This window comes from Passer montanus, unplaced genomic scaffold (genome assembly GCF_014805655.1).
Source record: "Passer montanus isolate IOZ18808 unplaced genomic scaffold, ASM1480565v1 scaffold49, whole genome shotgun sequence".
In the NCBI taxonomy this organism is placed as follows: Eukaryota; Metazoa; Chordata; class Aves; order Passeriformes; family Passeridae; genus Passer; species Passer montanus.
In genome coordinates this window covers 140,727-158,775 of record NW_024369818.1, presented here as the reverse complement: position 1 = coordinate 158,775, position 18,049 = coordinate 140,727, and the positions used below count along the sequence as shown (strand labels likewise).

Genomic DNA, 18,049 nt, shown 5'->3' with positions numbered 1-18,049 from the left:
AAGCAGCCTTTAAGGCTGCTTTAGCAAACTGGGTTAAGCTCCTGCACAAACTCCAAAGTTAAACTGATACTGTGATTTTCCTTCCAAAGAAGTGATAGATCTGCTGCTTCACAAAATCAGTTAACATGACCTCTGGGAGATCATCCAGTCCAATCCCCCTGACAAGGCAGCATCAGCTGGAGCAGGTGACACAGAACGTCTCCAGAGAGGGAGACTCCATGACCTCACTAAGCAGCTCTTCCAGGGTTGTGCTACCCTCAATGCAAAATTCTTTCTCATTGAGGTCGAACTTCTAGTATTTTAGTTCATGACCATTGCTCCTGTCATTGGGCACCACTGAAAAGACTCTAGCACCATCCCCTTGGCACCCAGCTTTAGGATATTTATATGCATTAGTGAGATCCCCTCTCATTCTGCTCTTCTCTAGACTGAACAGCCCCAGCTTCCATGTCTCTCCTTGTAAGCGGGATGCTCCAGACATCTAATCATCTTTGTGATGACTACTATCTTCAGTAGCTCGTTTCTCCTGCTGAGGAGCCCAGAAATGGACACAGCACTATACATGGGGCCTCAATCCTTCGGGACGAGGCGCAGCCGGCAAACAAAGCTCTAGCCCTCCGTTCCCACGGCCCACTCCCGCTGTTCTCCCGCCGCTGCTGGCCGGCCCGCTCCCGCTGCTGGCAGGGCGGCACTCTCCGGCGCGGCGGCCCCATCCCGCCCGGGGTGGCTGTCCCCCGGCCGCGGCGGGAGCTCCGCGCCGCTCCCGCGGGGCCCTGCGCCGCCTACCGGGCTCAGCGCTGCCGCCGCCGCCGCCGCCGCATCCGGGGCTCCGTCCGGCGGGTGACGTAAAGCTATAAAGGCCCGTAGCGCCTTTGTTCGTCCCCATTGCGCAGTTGCAGATCGGCGCGGGTGGAGGTGAGCGCTGCTGCGGGCTGGGGCTCTGCGGGCGGCACCGCGGGACGCTGCGGGGACCCGCGGCGAAAGGTCCGTGGGGTGGGGGTCGCGTGGCGCGCCGCTCCGCGGCGAAGCGGAGGCACGGCGGAGTTGGGCCCGGCCCTCAATCCCTCCCTGCCCGGCTCCGGTTACGACGGCGGGACCCGCGCCGTTGCGGTGGGGCGAGGAGGGTCCTAGCGGTGTGAGGCGCGGTGTCCGCCATTTTATGTGCGGGGGCTCTGCAGCATCTCGGGGGAAGGCGAAAGGGGCATGGCGGGCGCGCCGCGCCGATGTGTCCGGACGGGGTTGTGTCGCGCGGTGGGTGAGTGCCGAGGAGGCCGTCGGGCGCGGGGACGGAGCGGAGCCGCTGCCAGAGGTGGCCGCCATTTTGTGGCGGTGCCTGAGCCCGCGGAGGGTCCGACGCCCCCCCCCCCCCCCCCCCCCGCTCACCGTGCCCGGAGCGCGGCTGAACCCGGGCCCCGTGCGGCCCGGCCCGGCCCCGCCGCGGCTCCCTCGGGGGTGCTTTGTCCGCGCTCCCGCGTGTGCCGGAGCTGGCGCGGGCCTTCCCGCCATCGCGCTGGAGACACGCGGGCAGCGCTTGTCCGCAGGCGCTGGGCAGCCTGCCAGGCACGGGAGGGGGGGTTTGGCTTTGTCTTCGGCTTTTGGACTGTTTTCTTTTTAAACCCTCCCGCCCCCGCGACTGTAGTTGTGACATTGCTGTGTACAACTGCAGTGGTGGTCTGGTGTCAGTTCAAGTCTCACATGTTGTGTAGGCCAGGACTTTAGCATAGGCTCCATGTACTTTAAATAATACAAAGAATGAACTTAATTTAAAAATACTGACCTAAGATGCTCTGAAGAGTTAACAGTTTTGTATTACTTTGACATATTAGGTACATTACTTGAAACGTCCAGGATTTAAAGGAAAGGTGTGCTAGGATTGCCATCCAGGACAAAAGGAACAGCACTTCTGGAAGAGTTTTCACATTCACCAATATTGCTTCATTTTAACAGTGCTTTGTTCCACTATCCAAAGTTCTATTTAATATCTTTTAATTATGCTATGTAATGTGAAGAAGTAACTGTTCATACAACTTCCAGTTCCTTCCATTACAAAAAATTGTAATTACTTAATTTTTTTTATACCCTCTATTTCCTACCTAATATCTTTCTAAAGAAAATTTGCTTGTACGTTTGAGGACAGAAGTAATTTATATACCATGAAGTCTCTTATTGCAGTCTGATGTTTTGTTAATAATGGCCTCATTCTTTTTAGTAGGTCATTTACAGAATCAAAATGGTTGAAGCAGATCGTCCTGGGAAGCTGTTCATTGGGGGCCTGAACACAGAGACTAATGAAAAAGCCCTTGAGGCTGTATTCGGCAAATATGGACGCATTGTGGAAGGTAAAGAGAACTTTTCTTGAGATGGTAATAGTATAAAACAACAACATAGCTGTGATGACTTTTTGGCGTTGATCATCTGAAATGATGGTGCTTACATGTCCTCTAAGAAGTTCTGAGCTTAAAAGGTTAAATAAAGGTTAAGTGTTCCTTACAGGGAATTACAGGGAAGGCTGATGTGACTTTGTTTCTGCAGTCCTTTTGATGAAAGATCGGGAAACAAACAAGTCCAGAGGATTTGCGTTCGTCACGTTTGAGAGTCCAGCAGATGCAAAAGATGCTGCCAGAGATATGAATGGAAAGGTAGGAATTAAGACCATTTATATGTTGACGTTGCTACTGACCAGGACAGTTAATCTTTGGGGTAAATCAGTTGGTAATAAAAGTTGGAAAGAGAATGGATTAGAAGATTGTGGAGACAAATTGTAACTTTAAGGTTGACAAAATGTCTCTGTGTCCATGAAGCTGAAATCTTTTTCTCCTGTTCATGGATATGCTAATAGAAAATGAAGTCTGGCTGGCAGTCAGCTATGCTCTCTTTTCTTATTGTTCCTTAATCAGTGATTGAGGGGTTTTCAGCAATCAGCTCTTCATTCTTGCATGTTTCAATAATGATTTTTGGGTTGGATTTTCCTTTTTGATCATATTTGAATGCAGTACTGTGTAAATTACACTAAAGGGAAGTGACTTACCTGAAAATTAGTAACTATTCCCTTAACATGGTTTGACTGTGATTTCCCTTGAGTGCTGGACCATTGATGAGCTATCTGGTATTCTGTGGATATTCTGCTATATTTGTGAGTTGCATCATTGATCTGCTTGGTCTGTGTGAGGGACATCTTTCCAGTTAATGTGCAATGGCTGTGCAGTTAGCCAGCAACCAAATTTTTTAATTTACTGCCTAAAATGCAGTGGTCTAGCTTTGAGAGCAATAATGAATGTAATGTTTTTAAAAATAAAAATAAAGGAATTTGCAGTACAAGTTCCAAGATAATACCAGGATAGTTTGTTAAAGAATTGTAGGCTGCTGTAATCTTTATCTATTGTGGCATATGTTTGAAAAGGTAGATAGATGTAAGTTGGCAATTGTCTGGTGAACTGCTTATCTTCATAGAGGTGCTGTCTCTTCAGGCAGTGAAAGCCATCTTAGATCACTTGAATTGCAGACTCTGGTTTTCCCTTCATTATGTGAATGATTGTGTTTAGGTCACACTGCACTGGCCTTGTAAGCAGTGTCTCTTGAGGTGTCATTCAAGTAAAGTGAAGAAACACCGAGTGATTGTGATTAATTGACACTTGGGATTTTGATATGTTTGTCTTGTTAGTTTAAGAAGTCAAAGTGTAAGAAAAATGTCAGTTATTGCAGTCAGTAAGTAAAACAATTTCAGGAATAAGAAAATGAGCTTTGTGTAGTGTTCATGAACACAAATAGTAAAACCTTTTGTATTTGTGTTGTAACAGGCTATGTGTTATAGAAAGCTAGTGGGTTTTCTACTAAATGTACTGATGTTTCTGGGTGCTTCATGACAATCTTATCACAATTAGGGTTACTCTCTTAGAAGACTTTCTTCCCTTTTGAGCAAGCTAGTAGTTTTGTCAAGGCAGAGAGTGGCAAATTCAGATGGCATTCTTTCTATACCAGCCTAAAGATCTGTCAAGATGCTCCTTTATTGAATTTTATTTCTCTACTGTCTAGTTTGCCACAGTTCTGAAGACTTGTTTATGGCTGTGCTTAAATATTATTTTCTCTGAAATGGTCATTGAACCCTCACATAAGGTAATTTCAAGGACCAATAGGTAATTGTCAGACTGAAAGGAACTCTGTCACTAATCTGCATATTTGTGGAGTGCAGCTTGCAAATCAAAATCCCTCTGAAAATAATAACCAACTGTTGTACATCTTGAATCTTGAGGCCTGTGTTTGGTCACATTGGAAACATCTGGGAGAGTACTGCTTGGTGAAGTAGCTAAATGAGACAATGTTTGTGGCCAAGGCTATGTCTACTTGTTCTGGAATGCACAATCTGCATTAGTGGCAAGAAATGCTAGAAGGGATGGCCTTGTGGATCATCGTTCTCATGAGTTTGTCTTCACTATAGATCTAGAAGTACCTTCATCGGCTTTGAAATTAGAACAGCAAGTAGTGTATGAAAAGAACATCCTCAGATGGGACTTGGCCTAGAATGTCCTCTGGTCCAACTTGCTTTGACCATGGATATGAAAGATATTCATGAGGTGGTCTCTCATTCTTATCTTCAGAAAGCCTTCTGGACAACAGGTACTAGTTGTATTCCCAAAAGACTCTGCATTCAAGGTCTAAGGAAGAGCAGTGTTAGAGGCCTGGTGCGAGAAGAGCCAATTGTCAGAAATCACAACTTGAAGGTCTCTTTGTGTGTTTGGAAAAGATTGATTGGAGCATTCTCAAGATTTTAATGCACCTGAGAAGCAGCAGCAGAAGCACTGTTCAGCAGACTGCAGTTCAAGCCAGTCTGTAGGGAGTTAGGTGATCTGTCTGGCCGGGGGAAGAGTTCTGCATTGCCTGTCTGTTGCTCATTCTGTCATCCCAAAGGAATTTGAAGTTGTAGCCAGTAGAAGAGGCTGACTCCAATAGATTCTGCGAGAATGAATTTGCATTTGATTTTTTATTTTGCAAATGTTAATGAAAATATATGCAGAGTTTTTCACCAGTTTGGGTGAGGGGTAATACGTGAGCAACTATATTTCACTCTATATTGGGACAAGCATAGACTAGTCAAAGCTTGCTTGTTGAAGATAAGTTTGTCCTGCAGAAAGAGATCACAAGATCACAAGTTACTTTGTCTTCTAGATTGAATCAATGCTATCATGTCTGAGCAGTGCAAAAGAAATGTAGAAGTACTTGATAGCAGCTTACCAGCCTTCCTTAAGAAGAATCTTAAGTCATGGCTGTCAAATCTACATCCTGATGCCACAAAATGCACATGCTTACCTGGACATAATGTGGATACTCCCCAGTCTGTAATGGTTGTTTTGGTGCAGTGGACTGTTCTCATGACCTTCTGATTCTGCATCCTTAAGATGAAATGGATATGTAAAGAGAGGATATGACTTTAGGCAAAGGGTCAGGACAAACCAAAGATTTAATTCCTGTGTAGACCTGCCAAGCCAGCTGGTCCGTGTTAAGAGGACGGAAGCAGATGCTACAATCCCTACAGCATAAACTGTACTCAGCACTATAGAAGGTTGTCTAATTGACAGAAAGTGCTTCCTTTTCTTTGGGGAAGAAGTTATACAATGTACAGAAGCTTGGCCTCTTGAGAAATGGATCTTCATTTCTTGGATATATATGGCAAAAGGAAACTCGCTTAATGTGCCATCAAGGAACGTGGTGAAATGGAGTCATTGCAGCATCAACAGCGAAGTGCTCCATTGAAGAGGAAAGCCCTGTGTGGTGCTAGGACCAGCTTCATGCAAGTTGTAACAGTTTCTTTGAAATACTTGGTTTCTTGCCCCATTCCCAAAATTATGCAAATTTCATTCATCTTTTCCGTTGAAATGTGGAACAGTTTGCAGGATAGTTCTCTTAACTGTGTTTGGTTAAAGTTCCCTGTCTCACTTTACAAATCTGTACAGATTATTCATTCCACACATAGGAGACTTTGATTGCCAAACTATTACTGTCCTAAATTACTTGTAGCTTAAATTATTTTCATGCTTTTTAGCACCAGGGTGACTTCACTTTCAGGTGCTCATATCATATTAAAAATGCTTCTATAACACTCTGAATCAAGGATATAAAAAGAAACTGAGTGTTCATGTTGACAGCTTGTGCTTTGAGCTCATTGAAAAAACTTCCTTATTCTGAGATGGGTTGTGTGACTTTTATGTTTGGTGAGGTAAGACCTTTCTTTGAGCAAAGAAACCATAAAATGTCCCTTCTGCTTTGAAATAGGACTAACTTTGACAAATATTTTCTGTTTAGCAAAAAATGTGTTTTTGTACCTAGTGAAAGGTCTTTCTGGACCTATGGAATAGCTTTTAAAGGCTGCTTTTGTAAAGCAGTCTGCAAAGAAACAATCTTTTGCCAAGGTAAGATGCTTAAGTGCAAGGCAGAAGAAAATAGGAGGAGAAATTACAAGGAAAACTGTACCTCCTACCTAACAAAAAAGAAAGAATTTAAACCTAGCATCCAGGTTTTCAGAACCCATGCTAGTAGAAGGGGACAGTGTTTGCTTTCTAAACTTAAAACAAGCTGTCAAGAATCTGCTGTGAAATTGAGGACAGCAGTGGCCATAGCAAAGCTTAATGCTTGAAGCCCTCTGTTCCTGCTTGAGAAGGCTGAAACGGAGAGATTAATTACAATAGCAAATCAATATCATACAAACTGAGAAGTTCCAGTCATTAGAGTGGATATTTCAGTTTGTCATGCCAAAAGGCTTTTTGAGAAACATTCCATAAGTAAAGTATAGGACTAAGTCAAAGCCAAGACCAATATGATTTTGCTGGTATTTCTTACTTTTTTTCCCCTCACAATGGATCCAGTTGAACCTGTGTGTGTACATGCAGGTTTTCAAACAATCACTACAGCTCTGAGCTGGCAAAATGCATTCACCACTACAGTGAAATTTCAGAGAGCTAGATTTTGACAGAGAACAAAAAATATTCAGTACTTTGATAAACTACTATAGGCAGTGTAGATAAAGACATTACTAGCAGTCTAGCAGTCATGTTTGTTCGTTTATTGCAGCAAAGAAGTGCAATGAACAACACTTTCTGCCTGATAATTAATTAGTTGTCATGGCAGAGTTAAATATTTAACTGCTAAAAAAGGCAAATAAACCATGTTTGCCAGGATAGGCATGCAATAACCTAATTTTAGCAGAACTTGTGATCTTGATTCTGCTATAATATCCAAACATGTGGCATCTAAAGATCATACAAAAATTTGATTAACTAGGTTGAATTACTCAGCTTGTTAGTACCTGCTCATGTTTGAGGTATATTAGTTGGCTGCAGAGTTCCTGGTATTGCAGATCTATATTCCAGCAAAAGCTTCTACTTTTTTCATACCACAGAAAAAAAAAAAAGGCAACCTCATAACAGAACCCACAAACAAAAATACCCCAACCACAAAGCACCTTCCCTATGGAAAAGCAAGTAATAGAGTAAATTGTGACAGTCACCTTGATTGAAAACCCAGCTTGAAACACTAGAAAAAAGGGGTGAATTGTCATACTCAGTCTGCTGTGTAGATGCTGAAATAGCTTCTAAATACTTCAGCGATCACCGTTTTATCAGGACGTCAAGAAAATGTGCTAAACGGCCTCCCCATTGCCAGAAATCCCGACTGAAGCTAAGTTACGTTCAGCTTAATCTTGTAACTACAGGTGCACTCCTAGTTCGGTACAAAAGTACGTGGCAATTGAAAGTAAATTGTAGATCATATATCATGTTTCATTTACAGAATAAATGACGTGGGGCTGCCATAATCATTGGACACTTGTGTTTTCACTGAAAGTCCTTTCTGATGCTGCTCTGTAGTTTTTTTGCCATCAATACCACAAGAATGAAGTACTGTAGAAATTGAAATTAGGCCCAACATGCTGCTGAGTACTTGGGGACTAATACTGAAGACTGAAATCAGTTCTAGAGTTGCTCTAACTTATAAAATGGAAGCCCTATAAATAGTGAAGCAAGAGGGGCTTGATTTAAGAAATACAAACATGACTGAGCAGTAAGTAAAGCAGCTTCTTCTTTAGTCATTAGATGGGAAGGCAATTAAAGTGGAACAAGCAACCAAGCCATCCTTTGAAAGTGGTGGTAGGCGTGGGCCACCACCCCCTCCCCGAAGCAGAGGTCCTCCCAGGGGCCTTAGAGGCGCAAGAGGCGGAAGTGGCGCGAGAGGACCACCTTCAAGAGGGAGTCACTTGGGTATGTATTGACCTCTCTCATTATACACTTCGACAACACAAGACAATCCCATTGGAAGATGACAATAATCCTACTGGAAAAAAAAAAAAGTCAAACACCTGAATAGTGCACTCCTTGTTCTTTATTAAAATGATGAAATACGATCTCGGCAGTTTAGTCAAATTTTTGATTAGGCAAGTACACCTTAAGAAAAGGCTTTCAGATGTGAAGATTCCTTTCTACAACTAACACTCCACTTGACTTTTGCCTATGAAAGAAAAGCAGAACTCCTGCCTTGCACGTGAGAAAGGAAGCTTTCTGGTATTCAAGTTGAAAAAGTGATTCGCTACCACCAGGGAAAGGGAACTGCCTTTCATTCTTTATAGCAAGAGGTCTAAACTGAGAAAATTGTAGGGCTGATCCTTCCAGATCAGAACGTGAGTTATGGCAGCTAAACCTTTTTTGTAGAGTTGAAGCTTTTGTAAAGTGTAAGGATAGTGCATTACCTGATACTGGATATTCATTAAGATACAGCTATTTATTCAGACTTTTCAGTATCAAAACAAAACTCACTTAACTAGTAAACAGTACCTGAGGTGTAACAGTAAAAGCTGTAATGCAGAAAACCGCCCCCCTGGAAACAGTGAAACTTCTGTCTTGAAGAGCCTGTATAGTAGGTTCTGCAGACTCTGTAGTAGTACCTCTGTTCCCTCTCTGTAGGCTCTTCTCTAGTACATCCTCCCAGGTGGCTCTTGTCTTCTGAGAACAGTAGCTTGTTAAGTATTTAAGCTGTGACTGATTACAGGTATCAGCTGTCTTTTTCCCTTGTGTCACACCCTGTAGCTTTTGGATAAGTTCTAAAAGACACTTCTTGACAGGAATTTAGGCTGTGGGAAGTTTGGCTCTCAGTTCTGTTAGGAGCATTTAATAGTGCCTAGAAGGCAAGAGAAGGCTTTGAGGTCTAGTTTTAGAGGTTTACCGTTGATCATGTAGTGGCAGTAATGGCACCTTGAGGTTGTCGTAGTTCAGGCTTTAAAAAAATGCAGGTGAGTATCACAGAAATAATAACTGGTTCACGGCTTCTCCTTCTAGGGTCTTCTCGAGGGCCACTTCCCATGAAGAGGGGTCCACCTCCACGAAGTGGAGGCCCTCCACCTAAAAGGTCTGCACCTTCAGGACCAGTGCGTAGCAGTAGCATGGGAGGAAGAGGTAAGAACTTCCTGACTAAATTAATTGCTTGGTCATCTCTAGCACCTTAGCCTTTCTTTAGAAACTGGTGCAAATCATTGATTCTAACTTCAGTCTGCTGTGGAATAGTGTGCTGTTTTTCTAACTTTTGTTTCCTTTCATACCAGTATAATTTTGTAGCTGTTGGGAACAATGTGGTGCAATTTGAATATGTTTCTTCTATGCTGCTTTAAAACTGTACAAGCAGAAATGTAAAGTGTTCTAAATGTAGGCTCCAGAGATACTATTAAATTGCTTTAAGCTACTTACTAGCACTTGCCTTGACTGTTCTGCATGGCTAAATGCTAATTAAAAGGACTGTTTCTCTGAAGCTCCTGTGTCACGTGGAAGAGATGGCTACGGTGGTCCTCCGCGCAGAGAGCCGATGCCATCGCGGAGAGATGTCTACATGTCTCCAAGAGATGATGGCTATAGCACTAAAGACGGGTAAATTCCTCTACTATTTTATTTTAGTGAAGTGTTTTTTTGTTTGGAGAAGGATCTTGATTCCAGACCTTCTGTGGTAGGACATATGGCTAACATCTCAGTTTTTGTTCTTCATAGTTATTCAAGCAGAGATTACCCCAGTTCCAGGGATACCCGGGACTACGCACCACCTCCCCGAGACTACGCATATCGTGATTATGGTCATTCCAGTTCACGTGATGAATACCCCTCCAGGGGATATAGGTATCTACTGTTAGAGTTTTCTCCCTGACACTTTATTCTGGCTGTGATGTTAGTGATTTGTACTAAGTCTTAGTAGTCTTTCCTCCTATAGTGATCGTGATGGGTACGGTGGTGGGCGTGACAGAGACTACTCGGATCATCCAAGTGGAGGCTCCTACAGAGATTCATATGAGAGTTACGGTAAGAATCCATTTTGAGGATTATATAAATGTACAGACGTCATAACATCTGACTTGGACTAGGTTGTTTGTGTTTTAGGGGGAAGTGGCACAATTTTTTTCCCCTACAGTGAAAGTGCAGTTGTTGGTTATCATTTGATCGTCTTGTTAATAAGCTATAAGCTTAAGAAGCAAAATCTACAGTTCAGAATGACAGCTGTCTCTGGAAAATATGGCTGAGTTTCTTCTCTAAAATAACAAGCTGTACTGGAATACCCAGTTAAAGAGCCTGCCTGAATAAACAAACACCGTCTTCATTCCTTCAGAATCTTTAAGTCTACTCACTGCCTGATACACAATCCCCACTTAAAATACCATTAGTGTGGCAGATTATATTAAGACCATCTCAATACATATAAAAAGAGTAACAGTAAACATTTTAATACAGCAATTCTGTAAATTCAGATTTGAAATTGTTCTTATATAACTTATGGTGTTGCCATATTACCTGACCATTGACCCTGCAGGTAACTCACGTAGTGCTCCACCTGCTCGAGGGCCCCCGCCATCATATGGTGGAAGCAGTCGCTATGATGATTACGGCAGTACACGAGATGGATATGGAAGCCGAGAAAGTTATTCAAGCAGCAGAAGTGATGTCTACTCAAGTGGCCGTGATCGTGTTGGAAGACAAGACAGGGGTCTTCCCCCATCCATGGAAAGGGGCTATCCACCTCCTCGGGATTCTTACAGTAGTTCAAGCCGCGGGGCACCCAGAGGTGGTGGCCGTGGTGGAAGCAGATCCGATAGAGGTGGAGGCAGAAGCAGATACTAAAAACACTCTTAAACTTTTGGACCAAGACAGATTATTTCTCAAATGTGGAAGCTGTTCTATCTTTAATACCAGAGGACTACTAAAAGGAAAAGTTGTTTTTAACCTTTTTTTATTGTTGCCTGTTAAGTTTTCCCCTCCATGACTTTTATGCTTTTGTGAGACAAAGTTGAAACAATGTTTAATATCATTTCAAAATTGTTAACATTTCTTTCACAAAGCAGATGTTAAATGTATAAGCTTGAGCTGTGTACTAGTGTTGTAATTTTCAAAGTAAAGTTTCCCTGAAATGCCACACTTCCATCTGATTTTCGTCATGAATGGAACAAGCTGTTCTTAAGATCTTCCACACAACATCCAACCATCTAACATGGCGATGGATTGCTCTACATGTTCAGCATCTAATTCTGAAAGTATTGCTTTTGATTTGGAGGGTGGTGGGAATGATTCCATATAACGCTCAGTTGTGCTAGAATTTGAAGTCACAGTATTCCCAGTACAAAATGCCTTCAGATCCTTGTGTAAAGAAAAATAGAGGATTTCATTCACTTAAGCCGAAAAAGCAAGTGGATAATACTATATTCTGCCTTCCTACTGTTTCATGGGGAGTTTAAAAAGATCTCCCCTGCAAAAAAATCATGTTCATGTAAGTCAGCTACAAAATACTGTTAAAAAGCCAACAATCCGCAAACCATTGACCAATTCCATCAAAGAAGCTGCAAATCGATGCTTACTCACACTGTTTCAAATTTTTGCAACTCTGTAGTGTTTCACTTTTAAAGGAACATCTTTGATTCCAAAGGAGAAAATAAGATAAGCAAAGAAGTCTTTCTCTCCAACTTCTGAAAGGCTTATGGCTTCCTAAAATAAGTGAATCTTTCAGCATTCCACAGCTGATTAAGAGCATCAAATGCCTGTGAAACAGCAAAGATGGTAAGCAAAGCAAACTAGTTTTTCAGTCTAAGTCAAAATTGAAACAAGTTACCTTCTAGTACAGTGAGACAAGCTGCATGTCATGGCAATGGAAGTGCTGTCTAGATTAAAGAAAAAAAAATTCCCCAATACATAAAAAATTCTGCAAATTCAACAATCCTTGGATAAAAGCATTTATGGCACCAGCTTTGAAACTAAAGCTGTAATGCAGCACACTGTAGATGCAGTATTGCTATGTAGGGTGGGGAGGGGGTATTTTGTGACCAGTGTCTCTCAGTGAAGATGCTTAAAGAGGCTGCATATGCAGCATATTAACAAAATTTAAGCCATGTGAAATCAGGAATTTGTTTAGAGTGAGAAATATCAGCTCAGCTATTGGGAGTTGGAAGCAAGAAAAGCAGACTTGATATTTAGTTGGATGCCTGACTGTTTAGTTTGACACTGCGTTGTAGGGATACCTAGGGATGCATGTGGCAGAGCCTGTGGCAAGTTGTTAAAACTTGGGTGAAGCCATGAAGTTCAAAAGATACTCTTGAATATAGTAAATACGAAGACTTCCAACTAAAAAAAAAACAAACCACAAAGCCAAAACCTTTGTACTACTGTTTAGTCCTCAGTAAATTTTGTCGTTCAACTTATGGATTTAACATGGCAGTGCACCATTGAAAAGGAATGAGAATCCATAAGCCGTGCAACTTTTCTCTAAGCCATTCCGGTCCATTCCAAGCCAGTGAATCCTCCACCATTTAAAGAAGTAGTAAAAGCTTACAACCGAATAATCTGCAAACCAGACGTGCCATTGTTTTGAAATGGGGGCAATTACTGAAGGTAAGCTTGTGCTGTAAAACATATTTTTCTCAATTTGTTGTATCTTCTCTTAATTGCAGGGGGATAACTTCTGGAAGATACCGCTGAAAATAGTGCTGGTTCATCTGTTGACGGCAGACATGGTGCCTGTACCAATACATGAGGTAAATATGACATGAGCAGTGTTAATAGCTGCAAGGAAGTTCCCTCGTCACTGTGTTCGTAGGTTTGAATGGATGTTTTTCCTGGCTAAGCGTTGTTTTTGACTGCTGTTTAAATTTTGGAGGAGGAGGCTTAAGAAGGCTTTGTAAACCAAGCACATTAGGAATAGCAGCAAGACACTACTTGTCTGCAAAAACAGGGTTAGTTTGGGTACAGCTAAAGAAAAACATGTTTACAACTGCACTTCAGGTCATATGGCAGAAAGTGCTGAATATGAATTTTTATAAGAGCAGACCATAAAAATCAGAGTTGGAATAATAAATGTTAGTATAGACATTTAATCAGTCTCATTAAATGTGTAGGATTAGCAATTAGAGTGAGTATAATCTTCGATTAGGAATTGATCTCTGCCGAGGTCCTGGGATTATGCTGCAGACTTCAGGTACCTCCAGAATGGTTTAAGACTGTAAAACAGCTGTGTTTCATGGCTCTAAAGCCTACCCTATTAAAATAATTTTTCAAGACAATTCAAGAGCAGCTGGTTTTGGGTTTTATGTGAAAGTGTGAGTTGCTCCTGTTTCTCTGAAAACAGAAGAAAAAAGTGGTAGTGGCTGACATGCTAATCTAGCTTTCTGGAAAATAAAATTTCTGTACTAAATAATTGCTAGTAAAAATATGGAAGTAACTTAGAGTGTGTGCAGAATTTGATAAAATCTAGTGCAGATTAAAGGAAAAGGACAGCTGTTTTCTGAGAGAAGCATTTATGTAAAGAAGCATGTGTACTCTCATGTAATTTTTTTATTGAGTCTGTAAATGTAAGAACCTATTTTGCTGTTAGTTTTAAATTCTACTTTCAAGAACCAACTTCAAAATAGTAAAAAAGAAAAATCTGTATTTTGTGTGGTTGGTTTATCTGACAGCTGGTCACTGTTACCAGGGAATCCTATCCTGTGGGAAGGATAGGTTCTGTTGAATACTGTGTCATGTTTGTAGCCTCAGTTGGGTTAACAAATCATTCTCATAGAGTGTCAGTAACAGCAACTCAATAACTGTGCAATGTCCTTGTCAGAATATGCTATTAATGTTTTATAAATACTCCTGATAAATTGCTGCTCTTACCTTGATAATAAAGGAAAAATATACTTTGTTTCAGGGTACTGGAATGTGTTTCAGATAAAAAGCAGAATCATCATGAGTGTTTTCTGTTCAGGGGATGCATGTAGTTAAGCAAAACAGAAGCTACTGCCCTACCAGCTTTTAATTTGTCTGATGCTTGATAAAATTTCAACCAGCAAATGCTGTCCTTGTCTTTGTTTTCCTTTTAAGATGTGACTGTTGAAATATTTAAATTAGAGTCTTACTGAAAGGATACTTCACAATAGGTGTTTCTGAAGGTTAAGCACATTGAACCTTTTTCATTCAAAAATCACCAGTCACTAGTATGCCACTAAAGTGGATTAGGGAAATAGGTCTAAAAGTAGCATTTCCCCTTCATTTCCCCACCCACCTGCAAAAAACCACCAGGGATCAGTTTTTAATTGTATAGTTTGATCCAGATGTAGGTCTTAAATTCTCTAATGAAGAGATGAAATGCTGTCTTTAATGAAGCGTTCTAGGAGACTTCAAAAGATACTGACAAATCATCGTATAGGTTGTGTCAGAATGTTTTAAACTTCATGTGTGTGCACCTCAGTTCTCTCTGTTAGTTGGGAAGTTGAAGCTTAATTACTCTTGACAAGTGAAAAAGCTTCCCTTTAAAAAAAAATAGATGCTTTTTTTTCAGTTTAGTAAATCTGTTGTGACCGTGTTGTAATAAATACAGGTGTTAGAGACAAAAGCGCACTGTATCAGCCTTCTATTCAGCTTCTAAACAGGCATGGTACCAATGTTAAGGGAGCAGTAAATAGGTCTTAACCTGTGGCAAGGAAGGTAATAATAGCCCTGTGGAAAAGCTGGCAAATGGAATTGCCAGCTGTATACCTTCCTTGATTACAAGTTTTATTTATAGCACATTATTACTTACAGATTAATACCAGTATGTATAGCAGTGTATTACAGAACTCCTGAGTAGCATGCTGAGATTATCAAGAGCTGGTGGAATTTTGTGGTGAGTAGAATTTGAAGGGGGAATTCACCCAGGAATTGCAGTACTTAGTACCTGCCCTGGAGATGGTGTTACACAAGCAGCGTGCATTAATACAAGTTATCCTCGGGGCATTTTGATTATTGTGGTTAGCTGTTGATGTGCTTTCCTACTGTTGGAACAGATCAAATAAAATCCAAATGTATTAACTTTATATATAAAATGAATTCATAGATAATCTAGCATGTTTGTCTCTTGGCTTCTGAGAGGGTACTAACTTGCATTTCCTTTTTCCAGTTATGGTGACCAGAAGGTGGCCATGCAGCGGTGGACGTGCATTGGAAAATCAAAGGATAACAAGTCACAACTGATACAGCCTGGCTTTTGAGTGTAGTGTTGCCCACCATGTGTAAACATTCAGGAGTTGCCTTTGAAAGTAGCACTACGGATCTCTTGGACATACATAGAATTTCTGGTGGAAGCCAACCACTGTCTTCCATAGCTCACACCTTCCAGCAGTCCAGGGTGAGCTGGTTCGTTGCTCATTGCACACACATTCTACAGCAGCGAAATACTTGGGTTGCCTTTTACGTGTGCTTGCCATTTATGCTGATAAAAAGAGCAAGTTACACAGAAGTGAGTCTTAGTCCGCCTGAATACAGAGGACTTCACCAAGGAACCATGGAAAGTTGTGCTATATTACATTTACAGTTTTGTCCTAACCTTCTGGATGAGAGGAGGGGAGTGTTGGTGTATTGGGACAATGTTAGTGATGAATGGCCAGAATAATTAGTGTTCCTGTATGAACACTGGACAGTGTAGTACATCTCTTGGGAGTCGGTGCTTCGTTCAAAACTTTGTCTTGATTTTGATGCATTTTTCTCTTACATACGTGTTGATGGGCCAGTGTATGCGAGAGGAATCCTCAGGCATTGGTATTTCATGTAGAAAACTCATGAACAGTCATGGATAATAAAATTTATACTGACTTCTGTGATAGACGTAAACTGATCTCATTTAAACAACCCTCAGTTCATAATGAGTAGCTAAAGAAGAAAAAGCATGCATATCTTGTCTCGAGATTTAAAACTGCATTTGCAGTGAGGATATCACTTCAAACCTTAGTTATGGGCTGCAGATTCTAGAGTAAATCTGTGTAGCAGATTGGTAGAATTGCAATATTTCCCAGGCCAAATAAATTTACTGTTATCGAGAATTATGGATTTGGGGTTTTATTATCTAATTTAAAAGAAAAACATATTCTCAGAGATGCTTGGATGGTGGTCAGGATTACTAGTGTTACATCTTGGAAGGTTATTGTTACAAAGTGATCTCAGTATCTCTTCTGCAAGGAGGAGTAACATTCTGTATTCTTGACTCCTTTTTCAGCATTAACTTAGGAGTGTTGAGCGCTGCTGTTCAGGCTGAACTGGATCATCCTTCCTCAAGTGTAATGCCCAAAATGGCAGCTACTGTATGATCAGTGCCTGCCTAAAATCCTAATTAATGAGAATGTACCCTGATCTACAGTATTAGTTCATGCACAGAGTCAAACTTTGCCGTTGAAAGCTGCCAGTTGAAATGTATCAGTAGATTCTGCAGCAGACAAATACTCCAGTGCTGTTCTTTGTGGTTGAGTATTTTCCCTCTGCTGGAAAAAGAGTGAATTACTTAAGCATGTGTGACTTCTAGAAGAACCACTCAAAAATGGTTTCTGAATATGAGACTGCTCGTCTTACCTTGCTCCTGCCGCTGTGCTGTTCTGATGTGTATGCTGCCAGAGTCACTTGGTTGTTGGGTAAAGGAAAGTCACCCCCTTTTAAAATAATGCTATGCTATTTACTCATCACTGGTATAAATCAGGCTGTAAATAAGTTTTTTTTTAACTAAGTTGACTCTGCAAGAGATGATCTGTGGTTCACTTGATTTGTTGCTATCAGCAAATAGACAAAGGTGAAGCCTTTCCAAAGACCAGACCAGACAATGTTCCTTTCTTAGTGGCTCTACCTTCACACCTTGGGTTTGCCACAGAATTACTTTTGGTGTGGAAGTGGGTAAACAAGCTGGAATGTATTTGGAAAGTTCTCTAAAGGATGTGAGGTTGGGATTTGAAGTGGCTAATCAAAAACTCCATAAATTTTTGGACTTGTATCTGCAGGTCTTTCAAGGAATTGGTAAGTATTCAAGATGTGGGAAGTATTTTCATTTAATTGTAGTTGCAGACATTAATATCTGCTTGGCTGCAGCAGCTGCATGTGAAATAATCATAAAACTAAACCCCTCCAGCTATACCAAAGGTTTCCTTTGGAGGAGGGAGTGGTGAAGTACTTTGGTGTTCAGGTCTGTAACACTGACTTCAATGAAGCAGGTGTGCAGTTCTCCCACTGTTGGAAGTATTTCTCTTTACATCAGAAACTGCTGTGTTCTGATGAGGTGACTGAGGTGTCTTCTATCCAAATGCATGTCCCCATTGATAAATGAGAATTAGTAGTTGTCTTTGCTACTTACAGATTTAAAAAAAAAGAATTATGAAATTATGGATACTGTATGTATTTCCTTTTGCAAAGCAGTAGTGCTCATGACAACTAGAAATAAACCCCAAAGCAACTGAATTGCCAATTAATCATAATTTTGAAATATTTTGCACACATGTTTGTGCCTCACCAAAGAGCAGTGAGCTGTGATTGAGCTGTAGCCCACTTTATTCACAGTGCCTGCAGCCGTGTGTTACGAGTAGTCCCACACTACAGAGACCTGGAACTCATCCCAAAGTCCTGAAAAAGTCATAATTGTGTCTAACCCTGAACAGACAGTTCTTATTTACTGGTGGCTCTTACAGTTGGTCCATAGGTAGGTCCCAGTACCAGTCATAAGACTTGCAAAGTGGAGGCAAAACTATGCACACTTACTGTGTACAGTTTATTGCTCTGGT

The 18,049-nt window shown here is 41.4% G+C and overlaps 1 protein-coding gene and 1 non-coding gene across 7 annotated transcripts; both read left to right on the top strand.

The window, feature by feature from the left end:
• The first annotated feature begins 808 nt into the window (after positions 1–808).
• On the top strand, positions 809–16,124 carry RBMX (RNA binding motif protein X-linked). Of its 6 annotated transcripts, none has more exons than XM_039722476.1 (11): positions 809–915; positions 2,210–2,339; positions 2,533–2,639; positions 8,075–8,246; positions 9,318–9,434; positions 9,785–9,899; positions 10,017–10,142; positions 10,219–10,322; positions 10,828–12,065; positions 12,953–13,036; positions 15,415–16,112. In XM_039722476.1, the coding sequence occupies exons 2-9, from the start codon at positions 2,231–2,233 to the stop codon at positions 11,133–11,135; spliced, it is 1,158 nt and encodes a 385-aa protein (XP_039578410.1). In that variant the 5' UTR covers positions 809–915; positions 2,210–2,230; the 3' UTR covers positions 11,136–12,065; positions 12,953–13,036; positions 15,415–16,112. The 6 variants fall into 6 exon arrangements, with proteins under 6 accessions (XP_039578410.1, XP_039578412.1, XP_039578411.1 ...); XM_039722478.1 differs by having other exon boundaries at positions 841–915; positions 2,213–2,339; XM_039722477.1 differs by having other exon boundaries at positions 897–984.
• LOC120508781 lies at positions 2,388–2,459 on the top strand. Its single transcript, XR_005629084.1, has one exon. It is a non-coding gene; the product is annotated as a small nucleolar RNA SNORD61 (small nucleolar RNA).
• Positions 16,125–18,049: the final 1,925 nt, after the last annotated feature.